Source organism: Oreochromis niloticus, linkage group LG16 (genome assembly GCF_001858045.2).
Source record: "Oreochromis niloticus isolate F11D_XX linkage group LG16, O_niloticus_UMD_NMBU, whole genome shotgun sequence".
NCBI lineage: Eukaryota > Metazoa > Chordata > Actinopteri > Cichliformes > Cichlidae > Oreochromis > Oreochromis niloticus.
The window spans coordinates 7,478,918-7,502,677 of record NC_031987.2 but is presented as its reverse complement, the minus strand read 5'-3'; the positions used below and the strand labels follow the sequence as shown (position 1 = coordinate 7,502,677).

Sequence of the window (23,760 nt, the reverse complement as noted above, 5' to 3'; positions counted from 1 at the left end):
ACTGATCATTTATACTAAAACACGTTTTTATACAGTAATCGATCCAAGCTAGGGTTTAATACCACCTTAAAAAAGTCAAATCCCTGCTTGTGCAGTCTCCCTTAATTGCTCAGTCAGATACAGCCCTCACTTTCAGAAAGCTAAAGTCAAGGTTTTTGTAACTTGTCAGTCAAAAAAAGCTGCTTTGTAAACCTGCTCACTGCATTTTGTGCATTTTGTCACATGTCATGAGTAAATATGGATAAATAAAAAAACAAAATAAAGTGAAACGAGACTCACAAAAAATCCTCCATCTGAAGGTGAGGATGCTAAAGATGCTCCTGAGCTGCTCCAGTGGATTTGTGCTAAGTTTAACGATCCATGAAAATGGATATCAATCTTCTCAACTAACCTCCATTACAATAGTGGATTCATGCATTTTCCCAAATGTGAATAAAAAATTCCTTTAGTAAAATGCCTTTAATGTCAGGAATGAACTCTTCACGTGCTGATCACACCAGGCTTTCACTGCTTGTTTGATTTGAGCTTCTGGTGGTTTCTAGCTTTGTGGTGTTTTGAAATAATTGCTTTTTTTTTATGCATTTGCTGCTTTTTTTTCCCAATCAAGTGCACACGTTCACATTTCTTGAATCATGTTTTTGTTGGTAAAGGAAAGAGTTAAATCTCATACTGGGTTAAAATGACTTTGTCTGAAATTAAGTGCACACACTGGGATGTTTGATTACATAATATAATGGTGGAAAATCTCAGGGTAATTTTGATAAGAGAGAAAAATAATGACATCAGTGATTATGTGGCTGTTTTGAATAATATAATTGGCTCCCTGCTTGAAGAAATATGCATGTCTGCATTACACTGTGTCTCTGAGTTTAAAGTACCTAAAGTCAGTGATAAGAATTTTAAAAAGAGCCAAAAACAATATTTTCTCAGGCCTCCCTTGTTAAGAGAAGAAATGTGAACCTTAATTCATAGGTGGTTTTTTTTTGGGGGGGGGGGGGGGGGTTTACTTTTATCACTGTAGTCCAGTGTTCAGCAGTCCTCCCAATATGAACACTCTGTAATTTGATCAGTGCTCAGCTTTTGCTCTACACACTGTTAAACTTTGCAGAAGCATTATAAAGGTGTAAAAACGTGCTTATTTCCTCCTAAAAGTGGACCTATTCTGCCTTTCCTTATTTTCTGTAATTAGCATCATATACATCCAGTTGTTTGACTTTGTATTAAACATGACCCACGTTTGTAATAATGTGGTCTGCATGTATATAAATAATCCCTGTAACACAAAAGCTCAAGCTTCAGACAGCTCTAAACACTCTGTTTCTGACAGGTTTTTTTACTTTTGATTTTGTATGATGTCACCGAGAAAGAATGTCCCTAATTTGGTCATCTCAAGCCCCACCCACCTGCTTTTCAGATCTTTACCACAAAGTTGTCTTAAGCTACAGTGACAGTGGGGCCACTTTGCTTTTATATATGAATATACAACCAGCTGTCAACCAGTTGGGTTGAATCCCCATTGCAGCCAGATGCATTGCTGAAAATTTAAAGTGACTGACTTACAATTGTTTACCGAATGCATACAAATGCAGTTCAATCAAAGGCCAATCACTGATTCGCCTATTGCCAGGGGGTTTCCGCAGTCTTTTAACTTCAGTGTGGCTGAGCCATTAGCAGGAGGGTGGTCTTAAAAGGACAACAGCTGAAGTCATTTATTTCAGACAGACAGTGAACTGGCAGGACCCAGGCTCATTAGATAAATAAGATAAACAAGATGAACAAAAATGATTTTAAACTGTGATTCACACAAAGTTACCCAAGTAGAATCTAAGAATAAAACTATGCAGTTGGAAGTGAGCATCATAGGTCCACTATACTACGCTGTACATCTGTTGTCAATTTCTTGTTCCTTTCTTCAAGCCTGAGTAATCATTCACAAACCTCACAGCTTGCATAATGGCTCATAAGTCATCAGCAGGTTTATAAATATTTCTAACATGTATTAAACTCGTATTGATCTTTTGTCTCAATTGATTTGAAATAGTGATTTCATTTAACCCAATCAAAGCATTAAATGGCTGATTAACCATAATACTAGTCAATCACTATTTTTTGTCTCTCTCTTTCTTGCAGAAACCAGTAATGACCCAGGGCTCATGAGGAGGAGGCTGACTATTATGTGACTGAGAAGTCTTTCAGTTATTACATAATGCTTTACGCACTGGAACTGAGCGGGAGTGTATTAAACAGCCGGGTCTCATGGCACAACATGAACTATTCACAAAAATGCATGTTTTTGTTCTTTGAAACAAATGCATTGAACTGACATGTGACAACCAGCAAACAGAGATCAGAGGTCAAACAGTTATCTTTTCCTGACCATAGTGCAGTAGTTTATGTTGCCTAGACGTAACAATGTAGTTTTGGAAATTAACCCGAATTAAATCCCTTTGTGTACATTTGAATATTAATCTTAAATATGAGATCAGACTGATGAAAAATTTTGTGTATTCAAGCATCTAAAGGAGGGGAAATTCATATGCGGTTGCATGGAAATGTATAAAATTTGCGGAATTTCCTGAGGAGCTTACAAATTGACATACGACCATGTTGGTTTAAGTTTCCGATATATAAATTGCCAAATTTGTCAACTGAGCAGTGGAACAGAGGGTAACTTCTTACATTTATCTTTAAAAGGTGTGTTTTTGATGTTGCTGTTGTTTTACAGGGCTAAATCTATAAAGTATGTTACACGTGACATGCACTAACATCTGCATCTAAGGATAAACATAGAATTTGTATACATTAACATGCAAGTTAACACATGCGTTTGCCTTAATGCGCAAAAGCACTGATTGTACTAATCTGGAATTTATAACTGGTTAATTCATTGTTGTGGATAAACAGAAATATGAAATGCGTGCTTAAAAGGCAGTTTCAGCAAACAGAACCAAGCCAGTGAAAAGAGGTGCAATCCCGAACTGTAAATCATTTTGAATTAGTCTGAAATTTTCACACACAAAAGAAACATATAGATAAATGTTTATTTTTTATAGGTTTTTTTTTAAGTTATATTATTAATAATCTATAGTGTGTTAGAAAGTTTAATTGATTGTAAAATTAAACTGATGTCACAGCGAGAAGAGCAGGTCTGATGTGATTGTTTTATAATATATGACATTTATGTAAGTTAATGAATAAAATGTATGCAGAATATATAGAAGTACACACTGTATGTATTATGGTGTAGGAAAATATTTTTATATTAGATTAATAAATCATGCGGATTCATTTTTAACTAAATCTTTAAAATCTATATTTTTATGTAATCTCAGCATATATGGAAAAATTAATTATAAGTGCAATTAAATATGCATCTTTTTGTCTTTGAGGAGTTATAGTGAGTGAAAGAAGTCAAAACATTGTACTGCTTGTCAGGTTTAAAGGTTTTTATGATAAGTTGGAATTTCAATCATTCACTAATTTTTCACTTATTGTAAAATTTTAGCTGGAGCATCTTTGTTGACCATAATTTTTGGGCTCAATATTATTGTGTATTCAATAACATCTGAAACTAAACACATCAAAAGAGTGTTTACTGAGATAGATAAAGAACCATTGCTCACTTGCTTATAGTGGACTATACAGTTGGGTTTCTACTTGTATCCAGAAGAGCTGCACCCTGCTGGCCTTTAGAAGGAATATAGGTTGAAGACACTTTGATTTCACGTTTCAAACTTGGAAGCTATGTCCATCTTCTATATAAAGTCTGCAAGGACAGATTACTCACCTAGCTTGGACTAGCTTAATATTGATACTATATTCCAACTAAGCTAACTGATCCCCAGTCCTACACACTGCCCTTTCAGTTGAATTTATCCAAACCTTTGAATATAGCAATGTTTATTTATAGGGTATAGCAGGATGTGTCTTCGGAGATGACAAAGAATGTATCACTGATGTAATGATAAACTGGATGTGCACTGTGTAAATAAATGCAGATGCTTTTATAAAGGGCTGGAGACTGAACAATGTGAGGAGGTTCACAGCCTGTAGGCTTCACAGTCACAGAATTGCTTTACTTTATGTATTACAGTTTAAGATCGCTATTTGTAGCCACTGCAGAGAGAAACTGACAGCACGTATTGATTTGACTTTTCTGAATCACCATAAAGATTGTTTCAAGCCTGTGTTAAATTATCACTTTAATTGAAATTATTTGCATCACTGGTCTTATTAAATTATTTACAAGCTAAACTGTTGTTTTCTGTCCTTTTTTAGCCTTTGGCATAGATTATTACATTATGCAGCAGCTTCCATATCAGTATAATCCAATCAAAACCTTAACAAATCACACCTTTGCTGTTGGTTCAGAGCTTTTTCATAGTGCCTCTTTGTTATACAAACATAACAGCAACTGAATCTCCAGGGAAGGTTTTATCTCTGTGCTATGGAAAGAACAATTTACATATAAATGTGCAACAATCCCACTTTTAAACATTGCATTAGCTTTGTATATTTGTATATTTTTGTTTAACTTCATGAAATCTAAGTTAAAATAATAAAAAGCACTAAATAACCAGTAACAAAAAGCTTGGTAAGACTATAGCAGCTCATTAAAATAGATTATGAGAAAACAAAATAGCTCAATTAGGTTCAACCTAAAAAAGCTCAACTAAACAGAACAAAAAACAATATAACTTTTAACTAAAATTCTAGATGCAATAAAATAAAATGTCTATAAAATTAAATATTTCAGTATAAAATAAAACAGAATTAAAGATAGTTACTAAATGTGATCAAGAAAAACCCATCCTAGTTTTTTGTACAAAGGTTGTAAAGTGTAGTAGTAAACACTGCAGTAACGTGGCTTAGTGTGCACCATTGACAAAAAATTTGTAGCTTTCGGTTCTTTTCAAATGTGGAGCCCAACAGAAGAAAAACCTCCAGACATATGGTTGTGTTGACTGGAGTTTGTTTTGCCATTCTTGCATGTGCATGCACTACATATTCTTCTTGAAAGGTGGGTGACATCAGCATATCACCGTACCACTGCCCCTCCTGCTGGATATAAAGAAATGATGACACAGCCGATAAACTGGCACCCAGAGAGACCCAGACCTGAGAAGCACAACCACTTTATAGATCAGGTGAGAAGAACCTGAACACTCTTTCTCTTCTAGTCTTATTTCAAGTCAAAAATTCCTTTTTCTTGCCTTTCCTGCCCAGTCAAAGTCCTACACCTGTTTGCCTCAGCTGACTCTTACTGGGACACAGTGAAGCAACCATTGAAGTTTGGTTCTGCAGGTCAACATGTTTCGAAACGGTAAGTCTTCACATGTGTTCAGTATCTCTATTATGCCTTTCCGTTGCAAAACCAGACTGAGGATTGTTTGGCTCTGCAGTAATACAACCATGTGATTAAGACAAAGTAGAGCCAGAGAGTCTGAGTAAGAGAAAAATGGGGGGAAAACTGCTTAAGCATCAGATGTGTTATTTTTGACTGATCCAATCTGCTGATTACATTGTTTGCTTTCCTTGATCCAGAGTTTACTTGTTCTTCATGCTGTTTTCAAACACTAGAAAATCAGTTATGCCATTCACTTTGAGGCCATGGAGTAATTAAACTTACTCTAAAGTCGGCTGTGGAAACTTTGATTGAATTTCCTTAATATGCAGAAGGTCAGCTCAGTCAGTTATATTATATTTTCCATTTGTGTCAAGTGATGGTTCTTTGTATAAGCAACAAATTGACAAACCCAGCATAACGGTACATTTGTGCTTTTTTTCCGCTGCAGGTGGAGCTAAAATGAGGGTGTGTGTGATGCTGTTTGTTGTCTTGCTGTTGCTGAATGGAGCTCTGAGTGAATCTCAGAGAGATGACTCGGTCATTATTAGAGGTAAGGGTTGCCCTAACTACCCTTATCAGTTGTTATTTATCCTTGTCTTTTTATTATTTCTGCTTTTCTTTGTTCTTATTTGATTTAAATTTCCATGTTTTTTTCTCTGGGGATCATTGTGGGACCTTGTCAAGAAAAATATATATGTATTTAAAGCAGTACAGTGTGGTGGCTTTTAGAGGACGGCAAGCGGAGACTATGAGACACCCCCAACCCCCCCAACCCCTGCAAAGAAAAGAAAAATAAATAAATAAAATAAAGTACAAATAAATCTTCCTTCACAAAGTGGACCAGCATCTTGCTGCATTTCTCTTGGCTGTAGAATTATACAAATGTTATTACTACTATACTTGTCTAACTATTTACTATTTGCTGACAGTGACAATTGATGGAAGAATTTCTCAGATTTCTCATTAGTTCATTTAAATACTTATATTCCGTTTAATCTACAGTAATGCGTCATTTTCTTTAAAAAATACATGTTTGTAGTGACTGTCCTGCAACGACCAACCAAGTGATTTCTCAAAATTTTTATATGAAAGTTTTGGGAACCTGATCAACTTGCCTGTTCTATTAAATGGATTATGTTCCCTTCTCCATCTTTAAAGCTTTCTCTAAAGCTTTTAGTTTCTTAACTTAAAAATCTTGGCTGTGGAGGTTACTAAGAGAAAACTTTGAGCGCGGTCCTCTGCACTCTCAAAACGCTGCTCAAAACTGAAGTCAGAACAGGGAAAGCAGGGCCAGCAGCAGCTTTTCTAACATGCTAGTGTCCCATCCGTCTCCTATCAAAAGCCAGATGTTTATCTACAATGCACAAACAGCCAGAAAAAGCTGCTGGCCTCACAAGTTGACAAGCTACAGACATTGTTAAGAAGACATAGAGATGCCTGTGAGAATGCCTACCCTATAGAGATTTCATTCACTCCGTATTCAAGCAGAATTTATTCTGCTTCCAGAGACTACAGCCAGCTGTGGTCACAAGGTGGCAGTGATGTAAAGAATGGATGCAAACAGACATGAGAGAAGCATTATGACAGAACCCTGTCTGACATGAAAGGAGAGACACGTTCACTTTCGTACATTTTAACCAATGTCTATTTTTGTATTTCACTTAAAAAGCAGTGCTTGCCCTGCTTAACCTGATGGAACACCACTGATTTAACACACTATGATGTAGCTATAAGCAGTCACAAGGAAATGTGTGCACAAACAAGTCCTACCATTAGAAGGGCACAAGTCTAAGTTCTGTCTTACAGATCAAGTGCAACCCTCCCCATATCTGACAATCTTGTAAACATCCAACTGGCAAGTTTCATGTAGGGCACTGATTTCAGCTGCTTTAGCCTTGCAACAGTTGCATGCATATCTCCTTTGCGACCCACCTCCACCACAGCTCCTGGAGTTGATGCTGCATTTTTCCCACGGCTCGTATCTGTTGTCCCTGCGGAGCGGGAAGGTCTAAGAATAGAACTATACCACCAAATATAAATTACTGCATGTGGAAATATCATTCTTTTTATGACAGTTTGGCCCTGACTAAATTATATATAATTTTTACAGAAGTAAAAACAATCTGAATGGAATCCATTAAGTTGACAGATTAGAATAGGGATGGTGAGCTACAGTAATATTCTATATTTCACACTACAACACTGTCAAGAACAGAGTAACTATAGTCTGTCTGTTACTTTACTTGACATCAGACAATACATGGTAGTTCCCTCCATCAAGCCTGTCTGACCTGCTTAAGTGGTATGTTTCTGATGGTGTTGGTAATTTCAGTGATCAGTGAGAACAAAACTTATTCAGACATTAAAAAGTTGTCAGTCTGAGGCAAAGACTGAATGGCAGTTGTCTCAGCAATAATCTCCAATAAACAAGTGGGTACCCAGTTTACAGTAATTGAATTCAGTTTGTATTTACATGCACAACAGCTGTGGAGTTTTGGTTGCTTTTATAGAGAGAATGGGACTGATTAAAAAAAAGATGGACATGTTATTTTAACCAAAATACAGAAACAAAAAAATACGAACAACATTTTATTTATTTTTTTATCCAGTGTTTTAATTTTTAAAATAGTATTTTCTATGCTAAATACTACAAAAACCAACATATTTTACCTAGTTTGCTTTGCAAATGAATGTTCTACAAGCAGATATCATGAATCCAAAACGTTCTACACGCATAGATGCCATGAGACCTAAGTGACAAAATATGTTTTATGCAATCTTCAGTGTGACTCTTTCTGAATGAGATCCAGCCACTCATATAACAATCTGGCATAGTTTTAGCATGTTTCTTTCCAGCCTTCTTAAACTGTGACATGTGCCACATTTTAAGGTTTAAGCAATTATTCACGAGCGTCATAGTTTTTTGTTTGGGGACTTATGAAATTTAAATTGATTTTCTTCGGCTTGTCATCTGTCTTTTTTTTTCTTTTTTTTTTTGCATCTGTGTTGCTCAGATCCAGACATCAGTGCCTCCTGGTACACAGGCAGGGGGATCAGACCTCTTGGGAGATTTGGCCGAAAAGCTGCAAGAAGAAATGAACTTCTGGCTTTCATCACAGCCAGAGTTTATAGACCAACAGCTGACAGCGGCGTTTGGATCACACAATGAGAACACTGTGGATCGTTGAATAGCTGCTATGCTCTCATTTTTTTAGGTTAAGTAATGGATTTGGTCTTAGATTTAGGAGTTTTCTAACATTACATTCAGTTATTTTCTGTAAATTCTATATAAATAATTTGAAGAATGTGTAAGAATATCAGCATGTAAAGTTGAAAGTGCTACAATTAAAGGAATTCATAAATTAACTAACACATATTCAGACCTCTGAGACTGAAAAGGTTCGATCAATAATAAAATTGTTTGTTTTATGATAATGGTCTAAGACAGAAATGCTACAACAAGAACTGACAGCAAAACTGGATGGAGGCACCGTTTAATAGAAATACTCATTATACTCATCACCATAACTATGGCATCCAAGGCAACAGCTGCATAAGAGAGAGAGCAAGCAACCGCCGGACAGCATTACCTTCAGTCACCAAAACCAGCTTACACACACACACACACACACACACAGAGGATTCTGTTGGGTTTAAATGGCACTTCTAGTGTGTGTTTTGGTCATTAAAAAATAATAATGGGAATACATCATGTGAAAATTCGTACAGAATACTAATACTAATGTTTTATGGGCACTCACTGCCTCCCTGTGAGGAAAACTACAGTGTTGTTGTGAAATATTATCCTTTGTGAGTTTGCAAAAATTAAAATATAATGTGGCGGTTTTTGTCTGGAGGCTGGTAAATCATGACTTCAATCACTCAGCTAAGCTATTCATGCCACACTTCTGAACTTAAGCCAGTTTCTCAACAATGGTTTCTAACATAAAGAGGAATGCATCCCCTAGGTCGGCTCTGGCAAGACGTGATAGCAGAACAACAGAAAGCAGCCAACCTTGAAATGATACCATTTCAAGGTTGGCAGTTACTCTTCAAGCAGATCTTTTTAATCACTCAGTGATTTGCAAAATGATTTTGCACAACAAAGAGCCCTGGCTACTATTACACAACTTCTGTACAGCTTTGGCACAAAGGCACTTCAGCTCACTCCATTCTTGATTTAATCACTAGTGAACCTTTGTCCACATCTTCACCACTGAGCATGGGTTTAGTGTTGTTTATTGCTCAAAAGTTTCAAATGACGAAAGGTTTGGCTGAGATCACAAGAAAATGTAGAAAACATCTGCAAATATGAAACAGCTAAGCTGAAAAAAGGATTTATACACTAAATCACAATACAAATGACAACTAAATCATCCCAGTTTTATTTTCACTCTATTTCATCTCCTCTGCATGAGGCGTTTTTCTGTTTTTGTGAACTAAAGAAGGGGACCCGGTCAGAAGTCCTACAGAAGCTTGGTTTCAATCAGCATTAAATAGCCTCATTTATACTGAAGATTTATCAGCAATGTTTTAAATCACTAAGCAGTAAAAAGTTAACATTTGAAGCCATCGTGTGGAGAAAAACTGTTGTGTTTGTGTGGAGAGAACATGGAAGAATATTATGCAAGAGCAAGTGACTGAGTCCAGGAGACAGGTTGCTTTATGGGGCTGTCCGAATACAACCAGCAACATTATTTTGTTGAATGCATTTGGAAGTCTTTTAAATCTTTAATTCTATTGTTTGTTTTTATGATTTATTGTTGGATAATTTAATAAACAAACCTAGGTTCAGCTGAGGAGAGAAAAAAAGGGTCCATGTGCAAGTCTTCAGCCGTTTATGAAGCTTCATCTTGGATTCTCTTAGATTTTAAAGTGTAAACGAGTAAACTTCTTTGTTGTGAGAAAAAGAACTTCCTTGTTGCCTAAAACTGAAAGGTTGGTTCTGGAATGAAAATCACATTAAATTTAATTTTAGACAATGACAGTTGTGAAATAAATAAGAGTATAACATGAAAATCTAACCATAAATTTCAATAAATCTCACTTCCACTGAAATGCTCCATGTTCACTGAAGAAAGAAGCCATCTGTGATAGCATGCACACTGATTATAAACCAAGAGTACACCATACACTGTATATCAAAGATTTTTTCTTTCCACTATGGTGATCTTTTTCAGCCAAAAGTGAGCAAATTTAGATGAAAGGCAGTGCTCTCAGTTAAGATTAGCAAGCTGAATCCATAAAAAGCTAAACTAAAAACCACACACTAAGCAACTTCCAGACAAGTGACAGAGAGTGAAGCCTAGTATGTCCTCTTGCTAGTGTACTACAAGTAAATCGCTCCCAGTGTGGATGCAGCTTGAGCCCAAAAGTCCACTGACTTTAATTAGAAGTGCTATGGGGGCCCGTGTTGGTTAACACTTCACACCTCTAATTTTAAGCCCATAATTTTGTATGTTTGTTTTTGTTTGACACCATTAATGTTTTTATTTGTGCTGTAAAGTTGGAAATTTTAACATGGGACTGATGGGGACAGAGACTGACTGCTGGACCCTCAAGTGGCCATTAGAGTATCTTCTGGTTTTTTGGGGGGGTTTTAGCATTGACTTCATCCGGTAGTTTATTAGATTGGAGGTGGGGGACGCGGGTGTGTCAGTCTCTCCTTGCTTATCAATAAAAGTCACCAGCCGCCACTGTTTTGTGATGTATTTTATAGATTTTAGAGTGTCGCTCTCAGGATGAGGTATGGAAACAACAGAAAATAAGCTCATTTGCAGTAAATATAAACTGTGTCACTTGTAAGTTTCTTCAGTGTTAAAGTGATTCATTCACCCTGCAGCATTCAAAGTTTTAGATTACTGAAATACTGTACTTCATAATACTGTAATAATTACCTCTATTGTGCAAACCACACTCAAATGAACTCTGCTGGGGGATCTCCATTCCAGTGTGATTGCATGCCAAAAGTAACCAGGCAAGAAAACACAGAGTGGAGGTAATCGGTGCCAGTTCAACATCTGGCACGCAGATAGGCTGAGGGGGTTTACTGCCTGCTGGAGGCTGATCCCAAGCCCACTGAGAAGAATCAAAAGAACCAGTTTACTGAATATGACAGTGAAATAAAACAAACTGAAACTGTATTCTTGGGTTAATCTAAGGCATGTTTCAGGATAAACAGCATTTTGTGCTCTGGTAACCGGAGTCAGAATCAAAAAGGGAAGAGGACCACAAATTCCAAAATCCACAAGCATTTTATTGTCGTGTTACGTATCCTAGCTTTGAAATAATTAAGACAAACAGAAAGACACAACAGAAACAGGCAGCCAAGCCACTGGCAGTCACACAGCTTAAGGTCCAACTTTGCAGCAGGATGCAAACAGATTGAATGAGTCTTTGTGGCGCAGATCCACAGTCGGCGTCTCCTGCCACTCTGTCAGACCTCCCTGCTGTGCTCCAATGCACTCGAACACTCTGTGGGCTGAATCAGAGCTCTGTTACCACAGACATGAAACTCACAGCTGTATTATATTACAGCAGGAGCATGCAGACATTTCAGAGGCCAGACTTTGAAAGAAAAAAGGCAAAGAAAACTTAAACCTCTGACCTGGGCTTATGTAATATTTAATAGTTCTCATACTGCAAGTTAGTGCCTCATGTTGGTATCTACTGCCATCTACTGTCCTTTCTTAGGATACTAGGATATTTACATTGTAAATTTTAATCCTAATACTTATTACTTATTATTAGTAAGGCTTCCTGTGAAAAAACACAGCAGGAATATTTCCAGTGTTTCTTTTTTCTTACCTACAGACTGCAGCAGCTCATTGACTTGCTCTCCAGAGAGGGCTGAGGTCTCAATGAAGTACAAGCCCTTGTTACTGGCTAGACTTTCTCCTTCCTGGAGGAAAAATTCAGAACTGCTCATCACATGTGACTGTGCAGGTGATAAGATTACAGGAGCGTGCTTGTTTTTGTCTGTATACCTCCAGTGGCACTTGCCGATCGTGAGCCAGATCTCCTTTGTTGCCTACCAGCCATATAACAGTAGATCCTGGTATGTACTGTTTCTCGAGCTCTTTGAGCCACACCTGAGCTCTGACAAATGTTTCCTATAATGACACAAGCATGCTCAAGAACAAGACATAAAGAGAAAACCAGTCAAAATAAATCATTTCATAGTCAGGTGTGTCTTCGTTTTACCCTTTGCGTGATATCATAGACCAAAAGTGCTACGTGGGCTCCCCTGTAGTACAGCGGAGTGACGCTGTGGTATTTTTCCTGGCCTGCCGTGTCCCATATTTCAAAGCGAAGAGTGGCATTACTCAGATGCACCACCTGGGTGAGGTAGGCACCTGGAGGAGTAGACACCAAAGGAGTGGGTGTGTGAAATTAGAAAAATTGTATTTGCATTATTATTGTGATTATTACTTGAGTCTGAAACTTTGTGAAATCAGTTTATTCTTAAGCGTGACGATGAGAGGTCACGCTTAAGAGTCTGGCCATTCTCCTCTGACCTCTGACAGCGACAAGACTTTTTCTTCCAGTGAATTGCCGTTTACTGGATATTTCCTCTTTTTCAGATTATTCTCTGTAAAGCCCAGAGATGGTTTTGTGGGAAAATTTCATCAGATCAGCAGTTTCCGTCATACTCAGACCAGCACGTCTGGCACCAGCAACCATGCCATATTCATAGTTACTTAAATCTCCTTTCTTTCCCCTTCTGTTGCTCAGTGAGAATTTCAGCTCACCCTCTTGACCTTGTCTATATGCATAAATGCTTGCGTCAATCCCATGTCATTAGACATTTGCACTTATAATCACTGAAGAGGTGTACCTAATAAAGTGGTTAGTGAGTGTATATGCAGAGTCTCTTGGCAAATGAAAAATAGGACAATATGTATCTTTTACATCATCAATTGATTATTAGAGACATTTTTATACCTGATGAAAATGTTCAGTTCTATGATGGAATATTGAATTTCTGTTGTGTTAATTACAGACAAAAAGTGCAATTTTTCACAAATTCACCATGATATAAAGATATGCAAATAAATACAATGACAGATGGCAACTTCAAGAATGAACCAACATAAAGTAATGTATCTTAAGGTGTTTGGCCTCTACATGGGCCAGCTAACAGAAATATTTCTCCACTGGATAAACTGTGCAGAGCAACTTTGTATCAAAGCTATAAAAAAGTAAAAAGTCAAGTTAAAATAAGTAAAATAAAAATGTATGGTTTTAGTTTTAGTTTATGTCTCAAGCACATTTGTCTGGCATGAAACAAGATTTGTTGAAAGTGGGATTTTTAATGACTCTGAGCCAATTGCCTTCACAAGGGTTTTTACTGTAACATCTATTCTGAAATGATTAAATCTCGCCCCTGACAAATATGACAATCAATTAAAACCAAAAACTAACAGAAAAATTCATAAAAAATAAACCAAAATTAGTAAACCCAGTCTGGAAACTAAACTGAACTGAAAATCAAAATTAAAAAACTACAGCCACATGAAAAGAGAGTTTTTAATAGGACTATCTGCAGTCCTGTGAAAAACTAAGCACACCCCATGATTCATTCACTTGTTGAACCACCACCTTAAGCAGCAGGAATTCAAAGTAATAGTTGACTTTATCAGTCTCTCATATTATTGTGGGAGAATTTTGACCCACTCTTCTTTATAGCATCGCATCAGTTCATTGAACTTTGACATTTATTTATGCACAGCTCTCTGAAGGTCCCACCACAGTTGCATTGAGATCTGGACTTTGGCTGGATCATTAACTGTCACACAGACGGCCTCACCTGTGACTCTAGAATGCTTTGTTACACAAAACACTTCATGATGAACTCAATGAGGTGCCCAAATCATCAGCCCCCCCACCACTGTGCTGACAGCTGATATGAGGTATTTTGTGCTGATATGCTGTGTTTGGCTTTCTCCAAACATGCTGTTACGCATTATCATCAAACTTGTCCACATTGGTGTCAAAGGACATTGTTCCACAAGTCCTGTGGTTTGTTCTGATGCAGCTTTGCAAACCTAAGCTGTGCTGACATGTTCTTTTTAGAGAGAAGAGGTTTTCTCTCTGCAGCCTTTTCAAACAATCCACGCTTGTTCAGTCTTTTTCTAATCGCGCTGTCATGAACTTTAACCTTTAACATGCTAACTGAGGTCTGTAATGTCTAATGTGGAGCTTTTGGTGTTTTTACAGCTTTCCTAAGCATTGCAAAGTCTGACCTCAGGGTGAATTTGATGGGACGTCCAGCCCTGGGAAGACTGTAGCAGTGAGTTAACACACAACTGTCCATTTTAATTCCAGTGGAAGCATTAAGGGTGTGCTTAGTTTACACAAGACTGTAAAGAATCCTTCATATTGATTTGTAGTGCAGAGGCACCACACCTCCTCACTGAAGGGGTCAAAGGTTGAGCTTTTTCTCTAATTGGTCACCCAGCAGCACAATAAACACATGTAGCTGTGTCTTTATGTTATTTAGGCAAAACCGAGCTTTGAGCACCGGCATAACCTACAGGTTAACATTCCACATGTGTTATTCCAGGTCTGCTGAATTTCCCTGTAAAACCTGTTACATTTACACAGATGCTTTTAGTTTGGAGTCAAATGAAAAGCTAGACACAAATATATTACTTAGTGACATTTAAAGGTGGATCTTGGTTTGTTAGAGGAAAATAGAACACACTAGCTATTTAGTTCTGTTTCTTATCAACGCTAATTCTTAAGCCAACATGAGAATTGCGTCACTTTTCTCATCCACAACCTCAGTAAAAAACCTGATAGTTGATTAACAATGTTACATTTAATCACTGCCATCCACACCTCAGAGTGTCATGAACTCACAGCCTACAGTGGGCGATGTACTCCTGAACTCATCCTTGCTAAATCGCAAAGCCAGACTCGACTTTCCAACACCAGAGCTCCCCAGCAGGACCATCTTAACCCTGAGAGTATGCACTGGTCTGCGCAAAGTGTCACTGTGTTGCTGGGCCCCTCCGTGGACCCTTGGGAGAGATTCCCCCATGAAAATGCTTAGTTTACTCCAAAACAGGAGGTAAAAAAGTCCAAAAAAGGTCCTCAAGTCCTGATCCAACTCTCCTTTTCTTTAAAAACACAACAGTAATTTCAAAAAGTCCAGACAAGCTGAGGCGTCCTGTTTGTTGTGAAAGTGTGTGACTGTTCCAGCTTCAGCTTAAAAAGAAAAGTAAAACTGAAGTCCAGACATGTGAAGCCAGCAACATAATCTCACTTCCTTATGCACACCTACTCCTGACTCGTCTTAAAACCTCCCTGCTATCACATGCTGTCTCATTGATTTGAACCCACACAGAGAGACTGGCTTAAAAAAATCAATGGCCACATTTCTTGTTCGGGGGATTTGTACTGCATGCAAATATAAACTTATAGGAACGTCTGATATTTCTGCAAAATTTTGTTTTGCTTCAAAATACTCGTAAAATTACAGAAACTCAGTGGGTCCTCTTTGTGCACAAACTCTTCAGATCACTGTGTCAGCACATTTTGCTGCTGGCCTGTTTTCCGGGTTTTATCTCCTTGTAATTTTCATTTTGAACAGATGAGGGCAGCATTGTATATGTTACAACTTTGCTCTAATAGTAAAGCCTCTTCAATGTTTTCAATGCTTTCCATCAAAGGTTAGAGGGGTTAAAGGTCAGGAGACCCTGAAGGAAGCTGACAGTTTTTTACCTGTGCTGGTTTTGGTCATGGATTATTTACTTGGTAAATTCTGGATGTCTGATGAATTTGATTTTCTCTCAGTGCTGTGTAAAGATATTTTCTCATGGTCACTTCTGGTCTGTCTGACTCGACTTTGGATACAACTAATCCAGTTTCCAGAAAGTGTTTTGGAGCTCCGTGAACTCTGATTTGACTCAGAGAAAGTCCCTCTTTGTTCAGAATAACAGCTTGACCCCTGATACTTCCCTTCATCCTCATATCTTGTTTTTGGTCACAGTGTTACTTAGTCAGCAAAGTTCTGTTAGTTTGAAGCCAAGCCATATTTATATCACACAAACAATGGCTGCAGTCTGATTTATTTTTAAAAGCTTCTGATGAGTCAATCGAATGGAAGGATGCAACCTAAGGAAACCTGACATGTGTAGAAAGGAAACTTTTAAATGTATTCCTTTTCAACATGAAAACATTCAAGATTTTTGGACATGGTGACACTTCTGGATGGATTTCTGCATCTTAAGAGATCTCAGTAAATCATATCTACAAGAAACACTGTGTACAGAAAGAGCTGTCTTAAAATACTCTACTAAAGTGTCCTATAACTGGATTGTAAATATACATCATCTAATTTAAAGTAAGTTCAAACAGAAACCTGACGTGGTAGACAGTAGGTCTTTCACTGTGGCAACTAATTAAACTGTGAGTGTGTGAACACACCTGAATCACACATTCCTCGACTGTATGAATAGACTCAGAGGGCAACTGCATATTTCAGGAGAAAGTGTGTCCACATTACAACAGTTGCAAATAATAGTACAGTGATACCAGGGGATAAAAACAGCGCTTCATGAGATCACTATAAACTCACACACTCAGCTGGGTGCCCATTGTATTTTAGGGGTGGCGGACGGCCTTGTCTGTCGCTTTAAGAAGCAAGAGACTTTTTTAGAGCTGGCTGGTCATCATTAAAAATAGCAGAGGGGCTGTGAGAGAGTGAGATAGTGCATGCAGGAGCTGTGGTTTCTGGCTGACGTTGGATGGACTCCAGTCCATAGATTGGTGCTGCATTCAGGCGCTGTGTGGAAAATTCTCAACACCATTCTGCTAGTCCTTAAAGAGCTACAACATCATGCACTGCCTCATTGGTGCTAGTATCCAAACTGTAACTAGATCTTAGAAAGGGAAAAAGTATGGTCCTACAGAAGTTTGACCTTTGACCTCTGTAAACACTTTACTGCTTTTGATCTCAGCCACTCATTTCAGATCATGTTGAAAAAGAAAGAAGTCTATTTTGACGTGTGTGTTTCAGAATGGAGGACTTTCTGTGGTACGCTCCTACCAGTGAGCAAGTGGTTTCACAGTCAGACCCGCCCTTCCTCATCACATCCATTTTTTTTTTTAAACCAACATGGTGACTGAACTTCAGAAACCAATGGATGACATTATGGTAGCTACATCTATGAGTCGCTATGACTGTGAAGCTACAGGCTCATTGGCTAATGATTCATGACTGAAGTTGTTAGTCAGTGAGTATATCCTGACCGACCATTCCTGAGAAAGTTCATCACCATTCAAACTTTTCTGCATTTGTGTATAATGGCTCTCACTTTGGTTCAGTGGAGTCCCAAAGCTTACAAACAGCTTTGTAATCCTTTCCAGACTGATAGATGTCAGTGACTTTGACAAAGTGAAACAGACTAAAAGATCTCAAAAAGAAACACATCATGCCACAGTCTAGAGAAAAACCTGAGAAACAGACAGGTTCTAGTAAAGTGATTTCTTGATTCAGCAGGCCTACCATCAATCAGGCCTGAGTGTGTTTTGTGAAACTGAACTCGGTTTTCCAAAAACATGTGGTTAATCACAGTTAACACATGTAATGCATACATATATTATAGCTTCTTGTAGCTTTTGTCTTAGATAGTTCTCCACTATTTTACTCACTTTTGGTATTCCTTAACTAACTTTTTGTATTTCTTTTTTCAACCATTATTATATGTGACATTGCAACGCTCCTGTGGTACTTTTATTTTAACTATATATATTTATTGTAGCGTGTACTATTTTTATTCTTTATCCTGCTGCTGCAACACAATATCTATCTATCTATTTGGGCTTCATTTCCATGGACCCCATTCTTTTTTAATCTATTTTATCCACTATATTAGAAGTTCTCTGCATCTTCAAAAGTATCCAAACCCAGTGTCAAGGTGGCTTCCATCGTGGCTCAATCGCTTATATACTGTCTATGTGAACTACATAGTTCCATATTTCCGACAACATGTGAAAGCACCATGCCTGAGCACAACCTTTGAAGTTTTTCAGGGAGACTTCGCTGCAGTGAATCCGACAGGTGGTGGAGTCGCAACGCTGCTGTACGAGAACGAGACTGCTATCATATTTTCACACTGTGGTTTTACTACAGTTGGTGCTTATTTCCTCAAAAATAATCTTCTACTTCTTTTATGTTTACAGTGACAGGGTCAGAAGCGCTCTAACGGCACAGGAGCGACGCTCAGGTGATCATTTGTGACCTGAATGCGCCGCTGCACGTGGAGACCGCGCGCAGATTTGTGAAGCAGACTTGGTCGCTAGCTCGTGCGTCGCTGCAGAAACACAGGAAGAAGTGTGAAGACGGATGTATGACAATGAGGCACGCTGAGAGCCGGAGCAGGCAGCCCGGGTTTGTGTCACTGACTCCGCGTCTTTAACTTGAAATCTGTAGAAACACATGAGACGCACGAGCCGCAGGTCTGTGTGGATTACCGAAGTCTGAATTAATCGGCACCCAGTGGATTTAAGTGTTTGAGGGGACAACATGGGGACCCAGGGGACAGGACGGAAAAGGTCCACTAAAAAGGACAAAACGACGGCAGAGGACGATGCCCTGAATCTCATAGCCAGAGAGGTGAGTGAAGGGGAGACAATAAATCTTTATGAGGGTGGTTGGAAGCAGTAATGTAACTTTTAAAGAGCCCCCAAACCTACATAATCACACCTAATCACACTTAAAGGGGCGTTCGCGTTTTTGTTCCGTATTAAAAAAAAAAAAATTGTGTGTTTAATGTCTGTCTTAGTGTTTCCACATGTGTAATAATTTCTCATTCTTAAAAATACGCAGACATTGTCCCCAGTATTTTAAAACATCACTTCCCCCCTTGATACCCGTGCAGCAGGGGCGTTTCCAGTGGGGACAGTGGGCCCCTCATGAAATCGGTATTTCATCAGCAGTGTAGATATTTGCTGGGTGCAATTTTCACATTTCTGTGCAGAGGGTATTAGTTGACTGTACAGGAGTTTAAACGTGGTTTTTATTGAATAACTTTTATGCAAAGTTGCAAAAGAAGTATTTAGACCAGGGGTGGTCCAACTGCCACAGCTAAGGGCAGTCTGGGCCCCTGTAAGGAAAGAAACGCATTTTTTGAACAGCTTGATTTCTAACATGATACACATAGTGTAGTTAGAAATACCAGCTTATGAATCAATAAGACAATGCATCTTTTCTTATTTATTCATTTATTTATTTATTTATGGCTGGAGGCTCAGGGTTTAGCCTCCCTTTCAGGACATAAGGGGTCAGGCTGAGATGACTGACACCTGGTTCTGGCCCCCTGAGCCATATTTTCCCCCATTGTAATTCAGACTCAGTAACTTCAGGTATTTTTGGGAAAAAGCATCTGTATAAATAGAGTTTGCTACATTCTAAAGTGAAACAGAATGGCGACAGCTATGACATATTGTGTTGCAGAGATATCAGCTGAAGTTGAAAACGGCTAAGAGGTTGCGTAATAACCACATGGTGGTGCAGTGAGTCAGAATAGCATCCGATTCATTATTCCAACATTAATGCAACTGGTGTTAGTGCAACGTTTTTACAGAATTTATGTTTCTGCCATACTTGGCTAATGAGCAGTTTTTTATAAACATGAACACAAAGCATTACGTCATCTTTCAAGATAGTACATATATAATACAAAATAATTTCAGATGGACAAAAAAAGACTGCAGTGCTGGTTAAGGAGGACAGCTCTACCAAATCTTTATGGTAAAATGCTACCACCACATCTGTCAATATTGGCTGACCTCCTGATATGTCAGTCAAATTATTATTAATTCTATCAACATAACCAAACAGTTAATGACCCTTTTGACAGCTCTTAATACCTGTATTCAAGCTGGAACCAGTAATTATAGATGAATGAAAAAACTCATATATCAATGCTGGTCGCTCAACAAAAAAATCATCAAAATGGCTTTCTGAAGGAATGTCCTCATTGGTAAATTAGATTTATGTCTTGTGTGATCTAAGGGTTAAGATGGGCACACTGTATAAATGTTGGAAAGGACTGAGCTGACATTATGTAAATGTTTTAGGGTTAGAGCAGAAACATGCCTTTTTCTGCTGTGTATAGTTTTTTTTGTTTTGTTTGTTCTTTGATGGTCTTATAAACCTTCTACAACGTTACATGATTTGAACCTCTGGAGTTTTTGCCTTGTGGTAAAAAAAAAAAAAAAACTGTTAAAAGCAGTCAAAGGAGCACTAATTCTTACACTTCTAAACATTATTGTGGTTGAAAAGCCTGTAGATAAACATAATTGTAATCCACAGCTGATTGTAATGGCTTGCTCTACTTACATGAGAAATTCTTTCATGTGCTGACCTGCAGAAATTGTTGAGTTCTCTTTCAGTACTACAGAACTGTAGCTGGCAGTCGAACGTTGTTGTCTCTTAGCAGGTGCCGAAGTCATGTTATGACAGGTTTACGCTGCTTCAAAGTTCCTAATCCTTTTTGTTATTATGGGCCTGCTAGTGAAGGATAAATCTGATGTTTTATAGGAGAAGTAATGCCTAGTGGGTCTTCAGGACTTAAGCCTACCTGTTTGAAGTGAACACTTTGCTCCCCTGAGGTGTAAACCTTAAGCTAAGTATCGATATTAAAGTTTAGCTCCAAGATGAACTACAAGAAACGGTAAAACCAGACATTTATTGTTACTAAGCAACACTGTGGCCCCTTTGAGGATGTAATTCTCTTTGTTTATGAAGAAACTAAGGATCAGACATTGGGTTTATTAAATGGTAAATGGCCTGTATTTGTATAGCGCTTTACTAGTCCCTAAGGACCCCAAAGCGCTTTACACATCCAGTCATCCACCCATTCACGCACACATTCACACACTGGTGATGGCAAGCTACGTTGTAGCCACAGCCACCCTGGGGCGCACTGACAGAGGGTTTATTACTTTCCCTGCTGAAAATAACTTTTCATATTCTGTGCGGCTCCCGGTGAGCATAGAAAACCTCAACTCTCAGTTGTCTGAGCATGATTCTGAGCCACTTGTCTTCAGTTAGGAGGAAGTTGGGTTTTTGCTAACACAACCCGGATGTTTCAGTGAATTTGCATATCATTGCTGACAGTCACACTCTCGTCTAGTCTTCTTCAAAACCGTGAATGGCCATGGTTTGGCAGTTGGAGTGTTTGAATGTTATCTTCTCTTCACTGCTTATTTGACTGTTTACGCTAATGTGGGGAGGCTGAGGTTGCACATTCTTGTAGCTGGTAGTGGTTTCTTCTTGCTGCAGCAGTGTTACCCGGTTGAGGTTAGAGGAGATTGACGGAGCTCATGAAGCATCACCAGCAGATACGGTATCTCCGAGGAGGAGATTGTCTGTGATGGATGAATCGCATGTGTTTGTCGGGGTTGGGAGGAACGGCGGCGGGTTGTTTTCTGTGTCTTTAAGCGGCAGCTGGGTCGAGTCCCTCACTGGCTGTCCTCTGACAGAATGGTATGTCAGTGCTGATGAGTTGGCCCACTCTGCAAAGAAGCTTTAAAAATAGATGCTCCTGGAAGATCAGCTGTTGCTGCACCCCAGTTTTAGAGCGGGTCTGTGGGTGGGGGTGGAGAGTGGGGGGATGAGGTTGGTTGTTGCTCGCCAGCTGGCCGTCACACCAGCCTGAAAGGAAGAAATACTCTGCACAGGATAGTGCAGCCAGCTAGCCGCAGCTTTTGTGAAGCTGCAGCTTATCAGAAATATTATCCTGTACATTTACAGTATTAGAGAGTGAGGGGAAACTGTCAGTACTGTAAACTTGACTGCTTATGGAAGAAATGGGAGGAGAGTAGACAGCAGGAAAGACTGTGAGGAGTGGATATCAGGGCATTAGTTATACTGTGCTTTAAGGGAATCTGATTCCTGTGTCTGTCAAACAGTTTGAATCATGCTGTAAACATGAATTTGTACTGTAGCAAGGATAGAGGATGGCACGCTGATCTGGGTGACCTCTCTGTAAACCCAGATAAAACAGATTAAATTAATTGCCTTAATGAAAGTGATATTGGATCTTAAATATTTGGATTATATTCTTTTGATTACAGTAAAATAATCTATGAAGTAAAGAAACCCTGAAAATGATGTCCATGTCGATGCTTTAGTTACAGGTGCTGGCTCACAGTCACAGGGGGATGCTTGAATTAAATGGGGTGATTGCTCATGTTAATCGTAAAACTCCACTTGCACTTGTTGTAGTGTGACCAATCAAAGTTTTCTGCTGTGATAAAGAGTCGAGGGTATCAGTAAATCAAGCAGATAAACTGAAGTCTGTCATCTGGCTGCTCTAACAGCAACCTCTGTCAACTCTGATTTAGATTACTCATGTTACACTGTTTTGAAATGCTTATTTGCTCAGCAGTTATTACCCACAGAGACAGAAGAGCAATCCCACTGACTTGAACTTTTCCACGATGAAGCTGAAAATTGTCTCTGCTGTGGGAGTGAAGTTTGGTTATGATGGTGTCATCAGGCCAAGATTTTAATTTGGGCAGTACTTTGGTTTTAAAATAACAACATTCCCATCGACCTCAGCAGATATTAGCAAGCTGTTGATGTGTCGTGTTTCCCCCAGCTTTAGATTTTATTTGTATCAGTGGGGATGGGGAAAAATATCAGTTATAAATTTCTTCTCTGCTTTTAGTTTATTAGTATTTCTTGACAAATACATACCTGACCAATGTAATCAGCTGCTTCTCAACTAATGCTATGTCCACATGTCCACAGGTATTTTAATACATGTACACTTAAAGTGAGTTTTGGATCAATGAAAAGTGAGCTTTTCAAAAGTGTTCAGACTTTAGAAAACTTTTGATTGGCCAAAAATATGTCTGCAGTTACTGTATATATCTGTTATATATACATACTGTTAAATATGCTCTCAGAGTGGTTGTAGTGGATCTCCAACCAAGGGCTTTGCAGAGGCAGGTGATCGATATCAAAGACATTGACAATAAGATACTTCCCCAGCTGAGAATCTGAGCCAGGAAGAGCTTCAAAATGAGAGTCATGAGTAAATTGATTAATTTAATGTTACATGGGTGGCTCCAGTGGCAAAGAAAACACTGGGTGTTTTCTCCTCACGCTTAGGTGTAGGTGTAGGCTTGAGGTCTTTTGTTATAAGCTGGTTTAACCTGCTGCAGCTTTTTAATTTGGTCGTTAGAGACTGATGCGTTGATTATAAAGGTCGGAGGACAATTTAGTAAAAAGGATTATTCAAATCCTCTCATGCTGCATGTTATTGGAGTGAATGATTTCAGCTTGTTTATGTACAACTGTCAGTCCATTATCTGCTTACATTTTGTTCTCCTTCTAGGTTTTTGAACTGGAGGTCATCAGCACAAATTTGACTGCACAAAATTGTTAACAA

The 23,760-nt window shown here is 38.5% G+C and overlaps 4 protein-coding genes across 22 annotated transcripts in view; 3 read left to right on the top strand and 1 right to left on the bottom strand.

Annotated features, from left to right (window-relative positions):
• The window catches only part of mlphb (melanophilin b), a 42,307-nt gene extending 38,059 nt beyond the window's left edge, over nt 1–4,248 (top strand). The window contains exon 16 of the mRNA XM_013266210.3: nt 2,131–4,248. Coding sequence (XP_013121664.1) covers nt 2,131–2,157 — 27 coding nt within the window. The 3' untranslated portion in view covers nt 2,158–4,248. The remainder of the gene's footprint in view (nt 1–2,130) is intronic.
• An 853-nt stretch (nt 4,249–5,101) lies between these two features.
• On the top strand, nt 5,102–9,161 carry prlh (prolactin releasing hormone). 2 transcript variants are annotated; one of them, XM_019352751.2, is made up of 4 exons: nt 5,102–5,147; nt 5,227–5,323; nt 5,796–5,897; nt 8,362–9,161. In XM_019352751.2, exons 2-4 carry the CDS (start codon nt 5,311–5,313, stop codon nt 8,514–8,516), a joined length of 270 nt encoding a protein of 89 aa, XP_019208296.1. In that variant the 5' UTR covers nt 5,102–5,147; nt 5,227–5,310; the 3' UTR covers nt 8,517–9,161. The 2 variants fall into 2 exon arrangements, with proteins under 2 accessions (XP_019208296.1, XP_005463381.1); XM_005463324.4 differs by having other exon boundaries at nt 5,118–5,323.
• A 2,421-nt stretch (nt 9,162–11,582) lies between these two features.
• Nucleotides 11,583–15,610, bottom strand: LOC100691311 (ras-related protein Rab-17). The gene is made up of 5 exons (XM_005463325.2): nt 15,212–15,610; nt 12,551–12,702; nt 12,334–12,459; nt 12,155–12,248; nt 11,583–11,828 (listed from the first exon to the last, which is right to left on the bottom strand). The coding sequence occupies exons 1-5, from the start codon at nt 15,390–15,392 to the stop codon at nt 11,698–11,700; spliced, it is 684 nt and encodes a 227-aa protein (XP_005463382.1). The 5' UTR covers nt 15,393–15,610; the 3' UTR covers nt 11,583–11,697.
• A 2,736-nt stretch (nt 15,611–18,346) lies between these two features.
• Nucleotides 18,347–23,760, top strand: part of lrrfip1a (leucine rich repeat (in FLII) interacting protein 1a) — a 48,270-nt gene continuing 42,856 nt past the window's right edge. For all 18 annotated transcript variants that reach the window (XM_013266225.2, XM_013266224.2, XM_019352882.2 and 15 more), the window contains exons 1-2: nt 18,347–18,438; nt 18,539–18,971. In XM_013266225.2, coding sequence (XP_013121679.1) covers nt 18,882–18,971 — 90 coding nt within the window. In that variant the 5' untranslated portion in view covers nt 18,347–18,438; nt 18,539–18,881. The remainder of the gene's footprint in view (nt 18,439–18,538; nt 18,972–23,760) is intronic.

Coding starts and splice junctions, on each gene's coding strand:
- prlh (XM_019352751.2), top strand. Junction 5,898..8,361: donor TGACTCGGTCATTATTAGAG/GTAAGGGTTGCC, acceptor TGTGTTGCTCAG/ATCCAGACATCAGTGCCTCC.
- LOC100691311 (XM_005463325.2), bottom strand. CDS start 15,392: ATGGGGGAATCTCTCCCAAGGGTCCACGGAGGGGCCCAGCAACACAGT. Junction 12,703..15,211: donor TACATCGCCCACTGTAGGCT/GTGAGTTCATGA, acceptor CTACTCCTCCAG/GTGCCTACCTCACCCAGGTG. Junction 12,249..12,333: donor ATCGGCAAGTGCCACTGGAG/GTATACAGACAA, acceptor TTTTTCCTCCAG/GAAGGAGAAAGTCTAGCCAG.